Below are 18,504 nucleotides of genomic sequence, written 5' to 3' on the forward strand. Positions count from 1 at the left end.
TCAAAAGACTAGATGTAGAACCACCGTATGACCCAGGTATACCACATCTTGGTATTTGTTATGATGAATTAAAGTCAACATACTACAGTAATATATGCATACCCATGTTTATAGCAGCACAATTCACAACAGCCAAACAATGGAAGCAGCCTAGATGACCATCAATGTATGAACAGATAAAGAAAATTGTTTTCCCTCATATGCAGAAACTAAAAAAAAAAAGGAAAAGGTGAGGGAACATTTTATAAAAGTCAAAGGGAGATCAGTTACAGAGAGGGACCAAGAGGTTGGAGGGAGGGAAGGAGAATGTAAGGGATAGTGGTCAAATTATATTGTTATAGGGTGTGCATGTATGAATATGTAACAACAAATGCAATTATTATGTACAACCAAATGCACCAAACAAAAAATGGTAGCTAGGCATGACGGCATGTGCCTGTAGTCCCAGCTACTCAGGAGGCTGAGGTAAGAAGATCCTTTGAGCCAGAGTTCAAGATCAGCCTGGGCAACAAAGAGGGCCCCTTCTTAAAAACAAAACCCAAAACTTATTCAAATAAAATTATAGTCACATTGGATGCAGTGACACACACCTGTAATCTCAGGAGGCTGAGGCAGGAGGATCAAGAATTCAAAGCCAGCCTCAGCAACTTAGCAAGATCCTAAGCAACTCGGCAAAACCTTGTCTCTAAATTAAATATTTTTTTAAAAGGCTGGGGATGTGGCTCAGTGGTTAAGCACCCCTGGGTTCAATCCCAGGTACCAAAGTAAAAATAAATAAATAAAATTATAGCCATTAACTAGCTATATACCTTTAATTAATTACACACATACTCACACAAACATTTTTGTTTAAAGCAAAGGGGTGCTCAGTGTGCACCTTGGGTTACAAGGCCCACATGGCAAGAAGCTTTTCCAATCCTAGATGCTAACAGAGTTGTATGGGGCCACAGGGAAAACTCAGTAACTATTAGATGGCTTCCCAGGAGAGGCATGCAGCCGGGTGGGTGTATGTTCATTTCCTATTGGGGCTGTATCAACTGACCACAAACTCAGAGGCTTAAAACAACACCAATTTATTCTTACAGTTCTAGAGGTCAGAAGTCCAGAGTGGTTTTCACAGGGCTAATGTCATGTCAGGGGGCTGCATTTCTTGGTGGAAGTTCTAAAGAAAGTTTTCTGCCTTTCCCAGCTTCTCCATGCCACCTGCATCCCTTGACAAATGGCCCTTTCTTCCATCTCTGCAGCCAGTGGCATGAAATCCTCCCCTCTCTCTTGCTGACCCTCATGACTTCGCTCTTTTACTCATAAATTCCACTGTGATTACATTGGGCTCACCTCAATAATTCAGGGTAATCTCTCTTCTCCAAATTAACTTTATCACATGTCCAAGTCCCTTTGCCATGTAAGGTAACATTCACAGGTTCTGGAGTTCAGGACACAGTTAACTTTGGGGGCCATTATTCTGCCCAATTCACATCAGTGAGGTGGATTCAGGAGGCTATAAGGGGAAGGTGAAGTCAATTTTGGATAGCTGGAGTCTGAGGCGCCCATAGACATCCAGAGAGAATTACCCTTAGCTTCCACATATTCATCAAATACTGACTAGGCACCTCTTAGGAGCCTAGTATTCTTAGGAGAATACTATTTCTTACAGTTTAAGAGACCTGCTTTTCACTTCTGAAAATTTTTTAAATCAATTACCTTTTAATCAATGACACAACTGTAACTGGCATCTTTTCTTTCTTATTGACACTCAAAATATCCTACTGCCAATGGTTTCTTGGAGCCAAGGAAATTCTGATCTCAGCTGACACTGGAGGAGGCCTTATAGTACAAGTTGGAGTGCTTGAGAGACTATTAAGTGGGCTGTGGCTCAGTGGCAGAGCATGTGCCTAGTAATGTGGCCCTGAGTTCAATGCCCCAGCTTCATGGGCAGAGGCAAGCCAGTATCCCCATCCAGTCTGGCCCCTATCTTTTCTAACTCTTAGCCAGGTTCTTGCTACCCTGGGGCTCCTTTTTATCCTGTGCTCTGGTGCTCAGATCCCTTGCAATTAACAGACTCCATCAGAGTGACACAATGCTCAGCTCTGCTGCCCCATCAGGGTGGAGGAACTGGCCTCTCTCCAAGTATGCCTCAGTCAAGGAGTCAGGCCTGGTGGTTGTCAGCTGAATGAAAACTTCTAAAAGACCAATCACCTAGGCTACAGGCCATCTCAATCAGTATCTTGGAGGAGAAGTGTTTTACAACTCCCCAATAAATTCCAATGGGCAGCCAAGGTGGAAAAATGGAAAATCAATCTAAAGTTCTTTCAAGTGAGGTGAGGTATAAGGCAGCACTGGTGGGGGTGAGGTCATTATATCCAGGCAGTAGAGTGATACCTGTCTCCTCCCACCAGCCCAGTTATCTGTTTTCTCTAAGTACTAGTCCCGGGCAAGACATATGTGGGAGCCCAGGAAATGTAAGCTGTAGAGTCTCAAAGGCCAAGCAGAAAAGGCTTTGTGCCAAGAAAGGTCTGGGAAAGAAGCCCATTGGGTCTAGGCCAGCTTTCTGATTCACTGTATGACTTCCAGTAAGCTGTTGCCCCTCTCTGTGACTTTATAAAGCATGACTGGCCCAGGTGGACCTGAAAGGCCCTATAAGTGTCACACAGTACACAGTTCACACTTCACCCAAGTGCAGTGAGAACTGCTACAAAAGATAGAGGAATCAGATTAGGAAAGGTATTGGTGCTTACCTCTGGGACTCTAGATGATCCTGACCTACCCATCCCACTTCTGTCTGACATCTAAGGAGATCAAGTGGGAAGACAGTGTGTAAGACTTCCTGCTCACCTTCAATAGGGTTCCAAAGTCTTCCAGATATTCCCACCCCTCCAGGCCTAAAATCTCTGCTTCTGGGGCTTTATAACCTGGGAGATATAAGGACAGAGAATCTGAGGTCCTGAAAGTCAAAGACCTAAGAACAGCAGAACAGGACTCCCCAGAAAAGACAGGAGAATAGAGTGTGAGAGATTCTTACATGGTGAGCAGAGTCTGGGTAGGCCACAGGACACCTGAGAGGTACCAGTTCTGCCACTGAGGGTGGTAAACAAAGGTGAGATGGTCTAAGATATCAGAAACTTCCAAGGAGGAACTTCACGGAAGGAAACACTCAAGGACTGAAGTAAGGCCAAAGAGGCTATGGAAAAGGCCCCTGGCTTTTGGCCATTAGCACAGCCAAGGCCCTAATGCACACTCAACACTTTTATTGGGAAAGGGAAACTGAAAAGCAGCCTTCAATATCCTCACTGCTTGAGGCAGCTGGGCCACCTCCACCAAGTCCAGGAAAGAAGGGACCACCAAATTGGCCCTCAGCAGGCTCAGGTGTAGAGGTCAAAGTCAATGCGTTTGGAGTTATAGAACTGACCACCAGGGGGGTCCAGCTTCCGACAATAAACACCATCCGGGAAGTAGCCTTCATTCACCCAGGTCTGCAGGAAGAGAGGACAGAACTGGAGAATGTTGATAGGAGTCAGGGAAGGGAGGGACAAGGCAGAAGGAGGTAGGAGGGGCTTACCTGCATCTGGGCACTAGTAAAAGGCCCATATAGCTCGGCATCTCCTGTGTTCTCCCACTTATATTCCCACATCACATCCACCAGACCGTCTCCTGGTGATTCTGCTTCTAAAATAACAGGCAAAGCCATTTGGGCCTCAAGTGCCCTGCCTCCTGCCCACAACACCCCTCCTCTGCCCTTCAAGCTCACCTCCTTTCTGGGTAGGGGTCGGGGTCTCGAGCTCTCCCTCTGTTACTTCCTCAGCAAACATGTCCAGGGAGGGTATAGGTGTGGGGTCATGGGGTCCCTGAGTCCGGCACCCCAACCCCTTTAGCCGCATAGCCAATCGCTCCCTTGTTTCCTGGTATACACCAAGGTTGCCTCGGGCCACCATCTGGTCAGCCAACCCAGAGAGCCGGTCTAGGCGCTGGGGGGAACTGGGCCTCCCAGGCCCCTTGCTGCCCCCTTTGCCTCCTCCTCGGGCCCCCAGACGCCTGAGTGCCCCAGCCACTGTCTCTCTTGGCAAGAGTAGCTCCAAAAGTCCCTCCAGGAGGGCTTGGGCACTCATTGGTGTTTGTCCCAGGCCATCCTCCTCCTCTGAGTCTGAGGCCTGGCGCTGATCAGGTGGCCGCTCCCTGATTTTCACCTGTAATAGAAATTATTACCCACCAACTGCCACTGGGGGCCCAGGCCCAGACTTGCCACCCCCAGGCCTCAGCCATGCCAGCCCCTAGGCCACACCCAGTCAATGTTGTCCAGCCAGCTGTCACGGATCTGAGCATCCCGGTTCAAGAAGTAGTTGCCATCAGCATCAAAATGGCCTTCCTCCATCTCTTCCTGAAGGTTGAAAGGTGTGATCCGCACACCTCCTTCACTGGGGAGTGTGGCTGCTTCCTGACCTGGACCATAGATACAATTGCTCTATGCTATGTGTGTAAAAGACAGGAGCGCCCTTTGCTCCACACTCCAAAAGCCCCTACTTGTCCCTCCAACACAGTCAATTCTTGATATAGCTCACCTTCTACATCCTCGGACGCCAGAATGTCATATTTGCTGGATCCCTCTTCATCATCATCTTCCTCATCACTGTCCAAGGAGTGTTTGCCTTTGAAGCGGCTCCCAGGACCCCCTGCCCCAGCCACAGGGTCCACTAGCTGTAAGCAAGAATCAGCAAGTTAGAAATGCAGATTACTGGCTAATTACCCATATACTCCAGGATATGGTTCCAAGCTGAATATTTTCCAAACCTATTCCTCAAGAATGTGGAAAAACTTTTTTATTTTTTTTTGACATGTCTCACTCCCCAGTTCTTTCTCTTCAGGCTTTTAGTTCCTCTTTTCCCTTCATACCTCCCCAGAACACAAGAGTCTGGTCACCTCACCTTCTTCTTGGGAACACTGATTTCATCCTCCTCATCCTCATCGCCCACGCCCTGGAAGGTCACTTTCCTCTTTGGCATGACTGGGCAGAAGGACCTTTCTCCAGCTGAGCCAAAGGAAAGGATATGAAAGTAAGGGAACTGGGGGGGGGGGGGCTCACCGCGAGTGGCCCCCCGGCGCAAAAAAACAATTTTCAACGGCATATGCCAAGTCCCGTTTGGGAGGGGAGCGAGTACAGAATCAAGAGTTGAAAGGGAGCTGGCAGCCAGGGCGTCCCTTTGAAATTTGGTTTGGCTTCTGAAAGAGTTAGTGAGGCAGAAACAGAAGGACAGAAGCTCTAAGTATGCCCCTGTGGACTCCGTGGGGTCCCCCATGCTGGATGAAAGGAGCCAGGCTCCCCACGTCATCATCCCCATATCAGTCTAGCGCGACCGGGCTCGACTGTCTGGTGACACCCGGTCCCCACACCCGCAGCGTCCACAGAGCCCGGGCGGGCCCAGGACCTGACGCCCTAGTAGCCCCGTTCCTCCTCTCGTTGAACTCCTAATTCCACGCGGCGACTCCCCCACCAAAAACTAGTAGGCCAGCAGAGCCATAGGGATTCAGGCAGTCTCACCCGTTCGCGCTCACCTGGGAATCCAGGAGAAAAAGGGAAAAAAAGGAAAGATGCTTTGGCCAGGGATACATCCGGGGTATCGGCCTCTATCACCCGGAAGAGGACTGCGGAAGGCGCCAGAGGAGGCCGGAAGTGGCTTCACTCCAGTCAGTGGATTAACTGCAAGAGCGGGCGGAAGTGCTCGGTGAGCGAGGGAAGACACCCTCGCTGTCTTCCCCGCCAGAAGTGACGTAATCCGCGTGGCTGTAAAGACCAGAACAGTGGATATAAGAACGCCTAAACCGCGACCCGGCACGAGGGACGACCGGAAGAGACTTTGGTTCCCTCATGCAACAGGAGAGGCTCTGGAGAGAACGTAGAGCGCATTCTACTTACAGGGGCGCCTAGGGTCTGGATGGAGGGACAAGAGTCCGAGCAGGGACAGTGAGTTCCTGCTCAAGTTTAAATTTTTGCAGGCACAGTTCGAGTCGCCCTTCCCCCAGGACTCTGCGCCCCTCACCATTTCATTAGACACTCTGGCTTCCCACTCCTAATGTCCAGCTGTCAGTCTTCTCATAGTCTGAAAGCCGCGGCCTTGCTTTTGTCCCAGCGGAAGCCTTGCTCACCTAATGGCCCACCTGCGGGGCTTTAATGACCTTTGGGGTACTTTATGAACCTAGCTCCCTCTAGGACCCAGGGGAAGTCTTTTGCCCCACCCCTATTCCTTGGGCCAGTTCCTGGTTTCTTAGGTGAGAGAGCCATCATAGGAGAGGTGGCATTGGCACCGGTGCCCCGTCCCTGGACAGAAGTCCCCGTTGCTCTCCTCTCAGGTAGGCCTAGAAAAGGACAACAGTTGCTAACAGCAAGCCTGTAATTCCAGCGACACTGGAGGCTGAGGCAGGATTACAAGTTGAAGACCAGCCTGGGCAAATTAGCGAGACCTTGTCTCAAAAAAAAAAAAAAAAAAAAAGTGGGGATGTAGCTCCATGATAGAGTGCCTTGGGTTAAATTCCCAGTAACTACAGCTGCAGGAAGAAGCTCATCCCACCCCTTAGCTAACAAGGCCCGGTCACATCTGCCCAGGTGATTGGAATCTGGCCCCAAGAAGAGGTGGGAGGGATCTTGTCAGGACTACACCTGTTGCTATTGAGGACGGAGCCTCAATCTCCCTAGATTGTCCAGGCAGAGCCTTCTGCAACTAGAAAGCAGCATGAGGCTCCTTCCAGGCAAACCAGGTGGACCACTCCTCTCTCCCCAGGGTTTTCTCCGTATTGGATCACCATGAAACTACACCGAAAATCTGTGCTCAGTTTCTTCCATGAGTTCAGAACACAGGCACCAGACCAGGAGGGCATCTTGCTAAAGAAAGGAGCCCGAAACACCAGCTACCAGCGCCGCTGGTTTATCCTCCGGGGAAACCTCCTTTTCTACCTGGAACACCAGGCAGACCACACACCACTGGGCCTCATCCTGTTGGAGAACTGCCAAGTGGAGCCATGCCTTAAGGCCACTGAACCCTATGCCTTTACCATACTCACCCCAGGGATACAGAGTGCATGTGGGCGGGCCTACAAGCTAGCAGCAGAAAACCAGGAAGAGCTGGAGGCTTGGCTCTGTGCCCTGGCTGGGGTGAGCTGGAGGCGACTGGATGGGCTGCTATCCCTGCTGGAAGCCCAGTATCGGGAGCTGTGCCAGGCAGCTGGCCAAAAACCCAACTCACCCCTAAAGAACTGTGACTTTGTAGCTACTCTCAGTGCCCCCTCCTGCTTCCAGGAATTGCACGAGCGCTTTGGGAAGGAGATACGGATGCTGAAGGCAGTGCATAGAGGGCTCCAGGCCAGTGACAAAGGAGGCAGTAGAGCCCAAGCAAATCTGGAGCAGGAGCTTAACCAGTGTTTGTTGATCAGTGACTGAATGATGGACCAAAGGTCAGCAGACTGCTTCAGTAGAGACCCAGGTCCTGGCTCTCTCCTTCCTCCCTAATTCTTATCCCCCAAACCCCTTCATCAAATAACAAGGCGGGACACAGGCCCAGGTACAACAGCAGGTTCTTTTTCCGGTTCCTCAAAGCGTCGCACGGGATGGGAGATGAGACAGAGAGAATGTAAACATTGGATTCCACCCCTTGGAGCTCAAGGGAAGACCCCTTACTCAAGAGCTTGAGGGTTGGAAGGGAACAAGATGAAGGAGGGGGATCCTGGTAAGACAAAGCAGAGGCCTGAGAATATAAAGCAAGGTGGGTAAGGGAGGAGAGCAGGATGAGCGTGGGAGGGGAAGTGGGGGACATTTCCTATTTCAGTGCATGTCCCCTTAAATAAATTGGAGTGCAGGAGAACTGAAAGACAAAAGACAGAGCGAGCACCCCCATCCTGGGCCAACCCGGTCCTCTGTACATAATTACAACACAGAGATGTTCAGAAGTAGAATGAGGAGAGTCTTGGCCCCCAGAAAGGAAGTGGGGGAGACAGGCAAGGCCAAAGAAGGGAAAAGGAACCCAGCTCCACCTCATGAGTAAAGGGAGCCACTGGAGTGTAAGAATCTGCAGACTGCCAACTGCTATTGCCAAGAATCACCCTGTGGTGACTAGAGGCCAATCAGGACAGCACCTGGGAGGGGACCTCAGAGGGAACTGGCAGGAGTGACAGAGACCCCAGCTGGGTCTAACTGGAGGCAAGAGTCTCCAGACTTGGTCACAGCTGCCCCATGCACTGTGGCTGTCCTGGCTGTGTAGAGATCAGCAGCTGGCAAGGAGATGGGAAGTCAAGCCACTTTCCTCATAAAGAGGGACACCTGCTGTGGGGCTTGGGGAGCACCCCAGGCCAGGCCTTCTCTTGGCTGAGGGGAAAAGAGAGGGGCCATGCAGTCCAGCCCCAGGCAGAGGTCAGAAGTAAGCATCCTGCCGGGCTTCAGCTGCTGAGGACCTGTCCCCACCATCCTGGGGTGCTGGGGGCCCATCTGCCTTTCGACGCAGTGAAATCTTCCGGCCTTGGCCCTTCTTCTCTTGCTTCTGCCTTTCCTTCTCCTGTTTCTGTTGCTCCTTCTCCTGTTTCTGCCTCTCCTTCTCCTGCTTCTGCTGTTCTTTCTCCTGCTCTTTTTCCCACTTCTGCCGCTCCTTCTCCTGCTTCTCCCGCTCTTTCTCCTGTCTCTGCCGCTCCTTCTCACGCTCTTTCTCCTGTTTCTGCCGCTCCTTCTCCTGCCGCCTGGTTTCCTTGCTGGGACCCAGAGGGGTGCTGTTGCCAGTAGGTGAGGGAAGGGATGGATGCAGTCCCTCGGCAGTGACAACTGGCCCTGGGGCAGGCCCAGCACTGGCCCTGCGGGCAGGAGGGGGTGGGGAGGGGGCCCCTCCAGCTGCCCGGGAGCCTCGGCTCTTGAGGCCGGGGAGACTGAGTAGGCTGGAGGAGGGGCCTAAGGGTGGCTGTTGCCGCCTTCGCTCTTCATGGATGGCCCGGGAGCCATGTAGTCTCCGTGAAGGCCGATATTGTAGCTCTCCCCGGGTTTCCCTCCACTTCTTCAGCTGGGCTGCATTTTCTCGCTCAATTAGTGCTTCTGTCACTGGGAGGTTGGTTACCTAAACAAAGAGGAAATGGGTACCATAATGAAGATCATGGGAATGTGCTCAAGCAGGTAGGGGTGTGCTGAGGCTCAATTCCTACCTCGTGTACCAAGAAGTCCTCTTGCATGCACTGTTGGGGCAGGTTGCGCAGTTGCTCCATGGTTTCATACATGCCTTGGCAAGAACGCAGCTTCTCCACTGAGCCTAGTGTGTGTCGCAGCAAGACCAGGGCCACCCGGAAGATGATCTTAACACCTGCAAGATCAGAGAGAAGAACATGGGGGGACCAGGCCTGGGATCTCAGCCTGTCTCAATTATGAGGGACTTACAGACCCTATCTCTGTCTACTGTCAACCTTATAGATGAGGAAATTGAGGTTCCAAGAAGGGAAATGAGTTGCAATAGGTATTATATTCCTGGGAGGGAGAGCAGGCTCTAGGTTGGTAACTTAACCAAGACCAGGCCTGTTTTTCCAGGCTGGGGCAACAAGTTCCTTTTGTCCACGGTCTGCCAGAAATGTAACAGGACCATCTGGTAGCCACCATGCAAACCCCAGTTCCCTCATAAGCTTGGATGGCCATGGAAGTACCTTCACAGAAAAACATGTCCCAGACGCGAAGCACTGAAGCCCAAGGCAGGGTGCGGGCAAAGATGCACATGAACCATTCTGTCATGTAGAGCACGGGGTCAATGCGCTGTCGCCGTAGGTGCCGATGTGCCAGTGGGGAAGCCCGGCGCAAGAGTGCAAAAAAGATTTCTCCATCCAGCTGAATGGCCTCCTAGAGGTGGGAAGAGCCATGAGAAGAAGTCCAGCCTGCTATGGCACCCTTGAAGTAGAATCAACCCTGACAGGGGATCCTTACCTCAGTGTTAAGAGGCCCAGAGGAAGGGGATAAAAGGGCCAGGGTATGGAAGGGCAAGGAGCTCCCTGCAGCCTTAAGGAAAAGTGACAGCCCTGATGCACCCAGCCTCCAGAAACTCACCAGCCCTGCACTGTAGTAACCAGGAAGATACTTGTCACAGATCTGCACCAGGCACCAAAATGCTTGCTGAGAAGGGCAAAAATAAGGAGGGAGGAGTGGGGCCTAAGAGGCATGGAGTAGGCAGCTCCCCCATCACCTCTATAGGCCAAGATCCTCCCACCACCCAACCAGGACCACTGTGCTGACCTCAGCAGGCATGTGCATGAGCAGCACTGCAGCCACTGGGGCCTGGGCCTGGCAGTAGCCCTCGTCAGGCCGGTAGATGGTGTAGGCCTTCAGAATTCGGTACAGGTCCTGTTGCCTGTGGGGATTGCAGAGGATGGCAGCTGTAGGAGTTGGAAGCTCTGTCCAAAACCAAACCTACTCCCAACAATCCCAGCCCAGACCTCTCCTACATCCAGTTCCAGATGAACCTTATAGCTTTACCACCACATTCCTCTATCCACCTTCCAGCTTAAACCAAAGCTTCAGCCCACAATCAACATTCCAGGCACCAGCCTTCCACCCTCAGCTGCACACCCTACATGTTCTCTACTGATTCCCCAGCACAGGCTGTGTTCTCTCCATCTGCCACCAACCAATTTTCAAGGTCATTTTCTCCAGGAAGCATTCAACATCCACAGAATCAGCCTTCCTCTAGCACTATCTGAATGTTGTTTTTATCACCCCAGAACAGGAGCTCTCTTGAAGCAAGGCCTGCCTTATCCCATCACACTGGATGTCATCAACTCTCCTCTGCACACCCAGTAGGTCCTGGTTCTTGGTGCAGGCTTGGAAGCTAAGTGTGCCTCAGAACTTTCTCTTGTTTCTGCATCAAAAAATAATATCTCTATCCTATACCTGCTCCACTTCCTTACAGATGTCCCTTTGTATCTGGGAATTCCATCCCCTCACTGCTACATCAGAAAAGAGTCTTCCTTGTTCCCTATGGCTAAGTCACCAAGTCCGAGCAATGCTACATCCTGAATTCCATTCATGTCTGTTTTCTCTCTCTCCCTCCACCTCCACAGCCACTTCCAGCCTAGGCCTCCATCTCTTGCCCAGAAAAACGTAACAACCTCCCAGATCCTCTCACTGCCTCCAGTCTCACACATAGACCTAACACTGCCTATAATATCTTTGTCCCAAATCCAGTCATTCATGTATAACATTTGTCTTATCTGCATAGCACTCCTACTATTTAATATTTTTTCTCTACTTTGCAAAAGCAACCATGAAATGACAAGTTTGATATGGATATTTTACCTAATACATATTAAAATAAACACAGAACTTCCACAAGCGCCCACTCTATACCCACCCACCTGCCTGCTTCTGTGTCCCTGCCTTCTCCCCTGTTGCTATGGGTAAATTGTCTGTGATCCTGGCCAAGCACAGCCTTTCCAGTTGGGTTCTGGATCCCACCCCCATTCGCCTACACAAGCCATCAATCCAGCAACACTGCCATCTCTCCTGCATCATCAATTTTTCTCTCACTACTGAACCATTCCCATTGACATACCAACATGCTATTATTTCTTCTTGTTTAAAAACTGTCCCTTGACCACACTGTCCCTCCTAATAGCACACTATTTTTTTTTTCCTTACCTAGTCAGCAAGACAGACTGTCTTCAATTCCCACCTCCAATCCTCTCTGCAGGCTTTTACCCACTGCTGCATGAAAAACTGCTTCTATCAAGTCACTAATGACCTATATAGTATTAATGACCTGGATAGGTCAATTTTTAGGCTTGACTTACTTGACCCCTTGACAGCATTCCCACAGCAGATCCTTGAAACCCTTCTTCACTTTGCTTCCAGGAATCACACTTTCCCAGGTTTCTTCCTGCCTCTCTAGCTTCATGTTCCGGTCTCCTTTACTGCTTCTTTCTCATCTTTCCATTTTCAAAAACACTGGAGCTTCTGAGCTCAATTCTTGGACCATTTCCTTTTGCATCTACACTTGCAGCCTTGGTGACCTCATCCAATCCCATGGGTAAGAGCCAGTCCCTCTCCATAAGATAATACTCTCAATTTCCAATTTATCTCCAGTTTAAACTTCTCCTCTGAGGCCGGGCATGGTGGCCCACACCTGTAATCCCAGCAGCTTGGGAGGCTGAGGCAGGAGAATTGCAAGTTCAAAGCCAGCCTCAGCAATTTAGCAAGGCCCTAAGCAACTCAACAAGACCCTTTCTCTAAATTAAATATAAAAAAGGGCATTGGTTAAGCACCCCAGTACCAATAAATAAATAAACTTCTCCCCTGAAATCCAGACTTGTATAGACTATAGATCCAATTTAAAACTCCATCTGGGTGTCCAATGAGTATTTTAAAATTAACATTCCAAAACTGAGCTCCTAATATGCCCCCAAACCTATGTTTCCTCCAGTTTTCCCCATCCATGCTAGTCAATAGCAGCTTCATTCTTGGAGTCTCTCAGGCCAAAAACCAAGTGAGTACCCTTAACTCCTCTCTCACACATCACATTTAATCATTAACAAATCCTTTTGATTCTACCTTCAAAATAGATCCAGAATCCAACTACTTGTCCTCTTTACTTTCATTGCTACCATCGTATCTATCATCATCCCTCCTGAATTATAGAAATGGCCTCCTGGATGGTCTGGTTTTGCCCTTGTCTCTGTATGGTCTGTTCTCAACACAGCAACCAGAATGATCCTCTTAAAACATTTAAGTCAGATGTGATCACTTTTGTAACCCCATCTCCACTCACATTCTCTATTCTCCTTTCTTGCTTTAAATTCCTCTTTAATACCACCACTTCACATATAGTACACTTTCCTTCTTTTTCTGATATAGTGCCCGTTCCCACTAGAACAAATATACCCCATGAGGACCAGAGTTTTTGCCTTTTTGTTCACCTCCATCATTTATGATTAGAACAGTGCAATAAGTATTGTTTGCTTGTTTTAACTCAATAGATATTGTTAAAAGATGACTTATAGCCAGGTATGGTGGCACATGCCTGTAACCCCAGCAACTCGGGAAGCTGTGGCAGGAGGATCACAAGTTCAAGGCCTGCCTCAGCAATTTAACGAGACCCTGTCTCAAAAAGGACTGGGGATACAGCTCAGTTGTTAAGCACCCCTGGGTTCTAACCTCAAAGAGAAAAAAAAAGATGTACTTATTGATAAAAAAAAGTTCATCTGAGAATCTCTTGCATACTACTAGGGAGCAGCATACATATCATCTTGAGGAAGATTAGCCCACAGAACAAAAATCCAAGTGCTCTGGCCTAATACTAAGAACTTGGCTGTTGATGATCTGGCTGTAAACTTCTTTTTCAGCCTCAGTTCTACCCAATCCCACTGCCCAGACACAACTGACACAACCCCCCAAGCAGGAAACCCCCACCTCACATTTCCCATCTATCCTTCAAAACCAAGCTCAATGCAACTTCTTCAATGTGCCCTTGATGTGCACACACACACAAATACACAACAACATCAGACTTGAGTCTCCCTCCTGGAGGAGAGACTTCCTTTAACGTGACCTGACACCCAAAACATTAAAGATGACTCTTCTATAAGTCCTGGAGGGCAAGAACTGCTTTCAATCCAGTCTTATATCTACCTGGATCCTTCAACGAATATTTGTTGACTGATCCACATAGTCAGGCCACCTTACCCATGCCCCCCTCGAGCAGCAAACATCTCATGGAAAGGGAACTGGCGGTGCAGGTCTTTCTCAATCACATCCAGCCACTTGGGGTCCCCAGGGGCCCGTTCCAGCTCCTGTAGTGGGACAGCAGGGATTATCAGGATCTGGAGGAGCTGACACACCTTGCATAGCCACATGTCCCCATACCCTGGAGCTTCACGCACCTCAAATTTGCCCGGGTTCTGCTCCAGGAGTTCCTTGCTATTAGACAGGTATTGCCAGGCCTTGGCTCTGAGGGAGGAGGGGATCCCCTTCCGGCAGCGCAGTTTGACCTAAGGCACAGTGGCAGCCAGGGGGATAGCTTCAGAGGCTGGCACAGCCTCTGAGGTTTCCCCAGCAGTCCCTCAGACTCCCTGAGACAGTCCTCCAAATGTCAGATTTTACTCCACTGGACCTGGCCTGACCTTCTACTTAAGGCCTGACCTTCTACTTAAAGTTCTTCTTACCCCAAGGGCCCACGTACTACCTATCCCCAATGTGGTCCAGAGGGCATATATTATCAGTTTCCTGAGTTTCCAAGGAACACATGCCCTCCCCAACCCTTATATGTTACCCAGCCCACCACACAACCCTCTCAAACCTTCTGGAAACGCCGTGACAGCCACTTATCCCAGTTATTGAACATCTCCAGCCATTTGAGCTCCCGCTGCCGAGCCACATCCACAGGAATGGAGCTCTCTCTGCAGGATGGGGTAGGGGAGCATGGAAGGGGTCAGTAACAATAGTACAAAACCTGAGCTACTGAGAGCATTGAGCTGGTCACCTTACTAAGCTCAAATGATAAAATGGACTTCTTGTGAGCTACTAAAATCAGAATGTTTGGTCATTTGGCCATCCAAGGCCCTAGTCATACTAATAGGGATTGCTTCCCTATAGGATCTCTATACAGAGGTCATGTTCAAAGCCTACCCATTTTTGGCAGATCAAAATTTGAGGAACAAGTATAGAATATTTAAGTCACATTTTGCATAGGTTTACCACTTATTCATTGTGTGACCTTGGGCAAGTCACTTAATTTTTATAAGCCTCAATTTCCTCATTTATAAGGTAGAGAGAATAACAGTATCTACCTGAAGGAGTTTGTTGAAAGGTTATATGAAATAACACACAGCGAGAATCTAAATAATAGCAATTATTATCTATCAAATAAAAACACAAGATATGTACTTCTTTGTCTCCTTAGGAGCAACTGCCTGAATTTCATTCTTTCAGACTCTTGAGATCCCTTGGACCACCTGGGATTTCCTCTACCACCACCTCCCTGAAATCTCCCCAGGTTCCCAAATAAAATCCTCATTGCCTTGTATGCTCACCATTGTCAGAGTTTCTTACTAAAGTGCCCATCTGTCTTGAAACAGTTACTTGTAGCAGCCAGTACCAGAAGATACAAGAAAGAGCTCCAGTCTTAGAAAACAGACAGGCCTAAGCTCAAAACTTAGAAGCTGGGGAGTCTTGGCAATGATAACCTGTTTAACCTGAGTCTCTTCCTCAGCTATAAAAAGGGATGCTACCAGCTACAAAGTTATGAGGAGACTATTGAGAAAATTTATATAAAGTATACTGTTAAAGGGTCTCATTATAGTTTCTTTTGTTCCAGAAGTTCCTAAACAGGGACATCTCTCATTAATCTCTATCGTAAGTCAGTTCCAAACTCTACTAAGAGCTGGGAAGAGGAGGATACCTTTCTTCCCACAGAACATCACACCTTAAGGGGAGATATGGAAATGAAATAACAAAGATGCACACAAGAGGCATGTAATTGCAGTAGGAGCAGTGGATATCAGGGAAGGCTTCCTGCAGGAGAGGACATCTGAAGTAAATCATGATTGAATGGAAATGAGCAGGCAATGAAGGCTAGCAGATAGGACAGCCTGAAAACAAATGACAAGAAGTTCAGCAGGTCCACAGCACAAAGTGCCTGAGGAGGAGTGGTGGGAAATCAGAACAGAAAGGCTAGAGTGGCTGAACAATAAGGGGCCTATGTGTAGGCTGAAGAGCTTAGATTTTACCCTGTAGATGACAGGGAGCCATGAAAAACTTGAAGAGCTTTCAAGATAATGTGTGCCACAGCTAGCCTTGCCCCTCAAGAGAAAGATTTCTCTAGCATGAAAGAAGAGACTTTGGAAAGACAAAATTACAAAGCAGAGAAAGAGCAACTAGCACAGTGCCTAGCACACAAAAAGAACTCTCTAAAATTTAATTCAACCCAAATTCCTTAGGACAGCCTGGAAAGAACCATTGGTCACACAGATCTACATTATTTGAGGGAGAGAATTTACTCACTGCTTTGTTTCTTCCTCTATAAGCTGAGTACAAACATGAACCCATATGTGTTGGAAAGCACCAAAGTCAAACTTCAGTTACCTTCCCCTCATTGGACAAAGAATGTTGGTGCTTAATCAAAAGTTTCCTGATTTTTGTTAGCTTATAAATCCTGTTTGCAATACCCTCCAAAAAGCCTTCCCCCACCCCCAACCCACAGTCATGACTAAATCCAATTCATTCTTCATGATTCAGACCATTTTCAGCTGAATTCCCAGACAAGGTAAGAGGCACCTTCCCCAGGTGCTTACAAAACCATATGATGAGCTCTAGGCTAAACCTGATTATATTGAAACCAACTGTTTAAGTTTTCATCTCTACCTCCAGATCAACTCTTTGAAAGGATTACTTTATCCTTAATATGCAGCACAGGGCCTTGCACCTGTGTGCTCAGGCAACACTGTAGGTGAACTGACCAGCAGGTTAAGGGGACACAGGAATAATGGGACAGGATACAGAGAGAGAAGGAAGAAGACAGAAGCCATCACACCCCCACCTCAGGAGTGACTCAGGCCCCTGGAAGGAACTAGGAAAGAGTAAGGCGGGCTGGGGAGATGAGGAAATGGGGAAGAGGCCTTCCCCACCCCCTTTCCTTCAGTGAAAACAAGACAGACTGTCCTGTTTCCCAGAGGGGCCCTGCCTTTAAGGTCTCCCCTCCATCCAGACTTCCCCACCTCACTATGCAGGAGACAATGCCTGCATCCCTCCAGACTCTGCCCATAAGTGACCAAAGGTCAATACCAAAACCCCTGCCCAAGTAACTTTCCATAATATATAGTATGTAGCTGGAGTTTCAAATCAAGGAGCTGGGATGAGTTTAGGTATCATTTCATTCAACCCTTCTGAGGAGGAAACTGAGGCACAGAAACCGGGACACCACTAGCTCAAGGACACACAATGCACCAAAGCAAGGTCTAGGCTTAAACTCAGCTGTCCTGACCCCTGGGTCCAAAACTCGAATATGCCAGTGTCACAGAAATCCCAGGATGCTCTAGGTGACACAGCTCCCTTTAACCACCCCCTGGATCCTCAGAGGAGGCTGGGCAGCCAGAGCCAGGCCAAGGTGTATCATTTCCCCTCCCCCAACCTGTTTCCCCAGGTAGTCCCACAGGGTGCCCACCGAGTACTCACAGGCTGCCCGAGTACTGGCTGCCCCCAAGGAAGCCATACTTGTCCGTCTTGCGCAGGGCCAGCCCATTTATCTCCGAATCTGAGCCCAGGGAGCTCACATCATCTGCCAAGGACTCCAAGGTTCCAGACATTAGGCTCACAGAGTCCAAGTAGCTCAGAGTGTCCGGGGCCTGCCCTCGAGGCCCAGAGATGCCAGGTCCCAGGCTGGACGTGGAGCCCAGATCTTGAGAGTTTTCAGCAGGCTCCGGAGCTGGGGTCACTGTCACGACCGCTACCGGAGCTTCACACGTCCCCGGAGGGCCTGTACCAGGCCCTGAGGGGTCCTCAGGAGCCTGTCCTGCTGATGCTGATGTTGCTGTTGCACCTCCATGTCCACTTGTCACCTGTCCTGCTGCACCCCGTGCAGTCACTCCTGAGGCCACTGTGGTTCCTGGCTTAGGGGCAAGCGGAGGTTTGGCGGTCAGGGCCCCAGGTGCCGTTCTGGAAGGGGTCCTGGTGGGGGTCCCAGTGGAAGTTCCTGGTCCTGGAGCTGGTGAGGTTCGAGCCTCCTCCGTCTTCGGAGAGTCTGCCCCTGAGGCCAAAACCACGGACGTCTCGGCTCCTGCTACTGCAGCCGGCATGGGGAGCTCTGAGTCGGGGGGGACCTGCGTCTTCGGGGCTTCAGGTGAGGCCTCCAAAGTAAGCACCCCCACCGTGCTGCCTGCGACCTCTGGAGCCAAGATCGGGGCCGGCCCCGGGACCCAGGCGGGCCGCGCCTCCCCGGGGGCCACCAGGGTGACAGGGGCCGAAGTGGCCGTAGTCACTGGCGGTCCCGAAGCCACCACCACGACGGGCCCGGCCCGGGAACTCCGGGGCGGTGGCGATGGGGCCGCGGGGGCACCATGACGGCGCGGCGGGGCCACCAGGGGCGCCGGGCCCGTCTCCATAGCCGCGGGCCGCCCCTCACATCCCCCCCGCCGGGGAGGCCGCAGAAGGCGCCGCCCCTCAGGCCGCCGGAGCCGCCCGTAGGGAAAGGGGAGAGGGCGAAGGGCGCGGCTCGGCGAGCGCCGGAGGCGGGGCGGCGCGCGAGAAGCAGCCGGGAGAGCGAAGGCGGGGCAGGGGTCTGGGGGCGCCCAGCGCCGGGGTCTTGCTTGTGCTCTCTCACCCCCTAGCGCGCTCTCGCCACCGCCCCCTCCCTCCCGCTAGGGGCGAGCTGCAGACGCCGCGCTTGCGCACACGATGCAGAACCGGCGGAGCAGCTAGCGTCTCTGCTTTCCACGCCTGCGCGCGGGTCGGCCCATGGCGCCCCTTTTTTCTCCCGCCTCTTCAGAGGACTTGGACGAATAATAGGAGAGAAGGATCTGGGT

At 50.4% G+C, this 18,504-nt stretch overlaps 3 protein-coding genes across 5 annotated transcripts; 1 reads left to right on the forward strand and 2 right to left on the reverse strand.

The window, feature by feature from the left end:
• Nucleotides 1-1,057: 1,057 nt before the first annotated feature.
• Cd2bp2 (CD2 cytoplasmic tail binding protein 2) lies at nt 1,058-5,707 on the reverse strand. Of its 2 annotated transcripts, none has more exons than XM_046454417.2 (7): nt 5,545-5,707; nt 4,917-5,020; nt 4,554-4,689; nt 4,277-4,434; nt 3,746-4,181; nt 3,557-3,663; nt 1,058-3,470 (listed from the first exon to the last, which is right to left on the reverse strand). In XM_046454417.2, exons 2-7 carry the CDS (start codon nt 4,992-4,994, stop codon nt 3,360-3,362), a joined length of 1,026 nt encoding a protein of 341 aa, XP_046310373.1. In that variant the 5' UTR covers nt 4,995-5,020; nt 5,545-5,707; the 3' UTR covers nt 1,058-3,359. The 2 variants fall into 2 exon arrangements, with proteins under 2 accessions (XP_046310373.1, XP_046310374.1); XM_046454418.1 differs by having other exon boundaries at nt 5,531-5,554.
• A 76-nt stretch (nt 5,708-5,783) lies between these two features.
• Nucleotides 5,784-7,555, forward strand: LOC124099383 (sesquipedalian-1-like). 2 transcript variants are annotated; one of them, XM_046454420.2, is made up of 2 exons: nt 5,784-5,953; nt 6,768-7,555. In XM_046454420.2, exon 2 carries the CDS (start codon nt 6,791-6,793, stop codon nt 7,421-7,423), a length of 633 nt encoding a protein of 210 aa, XP_046310376.1. In that variant the 5' UTR covers nt 5,784-5,953; nt 6,768-6,790; the 3' UTR covers nt 7,424-7,555. The 2 variants fall into 2 exon arrangements, with proteins under 2 accessions (XP_046310376.1, XP_046310375.1); XM_046454419.2 differs by lacking the exon at nt 5,784-5,953 and adding an exon at nt 5,988-6,339.
• Tbc1d10b (TBC1 domain family member 10B) lies at nt 7,541-18,385 on the reverse strand. Its single transcript, XM_046454416.2, has 9 exons — nt 17,159-18,385; nt 14,286-14,385; nt 13,870-13,977; nt 13,673-13,779; nt 10,232-10,346; nt 10,046-10,111; nt 9,652-9,841; nt 9,163-9,317; nt 7,541-9,077 (listed from the first exon to the last, which is right to left on the reverse strand). The coding sequence occupies exons 1-9, from the start codon at nt 18,082-18,084 to the stop codon at nt 8,391-8,393; spliced, it is 2,454 nt and encodes an 817-aa protein (XP_046310372.1). The 5' UTR covers nt 18,085-18,385; the 3' UTR covers nt 7,541-8,390.
• Between the last annotated feature and the right edge of the window lie 119 nt (nt 18,386-18,504).

Source organism: Marmota monax, unplaced genomic scaffold (genome assembly GCF_021218885.2).
Source record: "Marmota monax isolate L192 unplaced genomic scaffold, Marmota_monax_Labrador192_F-V1.1 WCK01_AAM20220418_F8-fsc00086, whole genome shotgun sequence".
Lineage (NCBI taxonomy): Eukaryota > Metazoa > Chordata > Mammalia > Rodentia > Sciuridae > Marmota > Marmota monax.

Coding starts and splice junctions, on each gene's coding strand:
- LOC124099383 (XM_046454419.2), top strand. CDS start 6,180: ATGAACCTAGCTCCCTCTAGGACCCAGGGGAAGTCTTTTGCCCCACCC. Junction 6,340..6,767: donor CCCCGTTGCTCTCCTCTCAG/GTAGGCCTAGAA, acceptor CTCTCTCCCCAG/GGTTTTCTCCGTATTGGATC.
- Tbc1d10b (XM_046454416.2), bottom strand. CDS start 18,084: ATGGAGACGGGCCCGGCGCCCCTGGTGGCCCCGCCGCGCCGTCATGGT. Junction 13,780..13,869: donor AGAACCCGGGCAAATTTGAG/GTGCGTGAAGCT, acceptor GTCCCACTACAG/GAGCTGGAACGGGCCCCTGG. Junction 10,347..13,672: donor GCTGCTCGAGGGGGGCATGG/GTAAGGTGGCCT, acceptor CAATCCCCACAG/GCAACAGGACCTGTACCGAA.
- Cd2bp2 (XM_046454417.2), bottom strand. CDS start 4,994: ATGCCAAAGAGGAAAGTGACCTTCCAGGGCGTGGGCGATGAGGATGAG. Junction 4,182..4,276: donor GGCTGGACAACATTGACTGG/GTGTGGCCTAGG, acceptor TTTCTATTACAG/GTGAAAATCAGGGAGCGGCC. Junction 3,471..3,556: donor TTACTAGTGCCCAGATGCAG/GTAAGCCCCTCC, acceptor CTCTTCCTGCAG/ACCTGGGTGAATGAAGGCTA.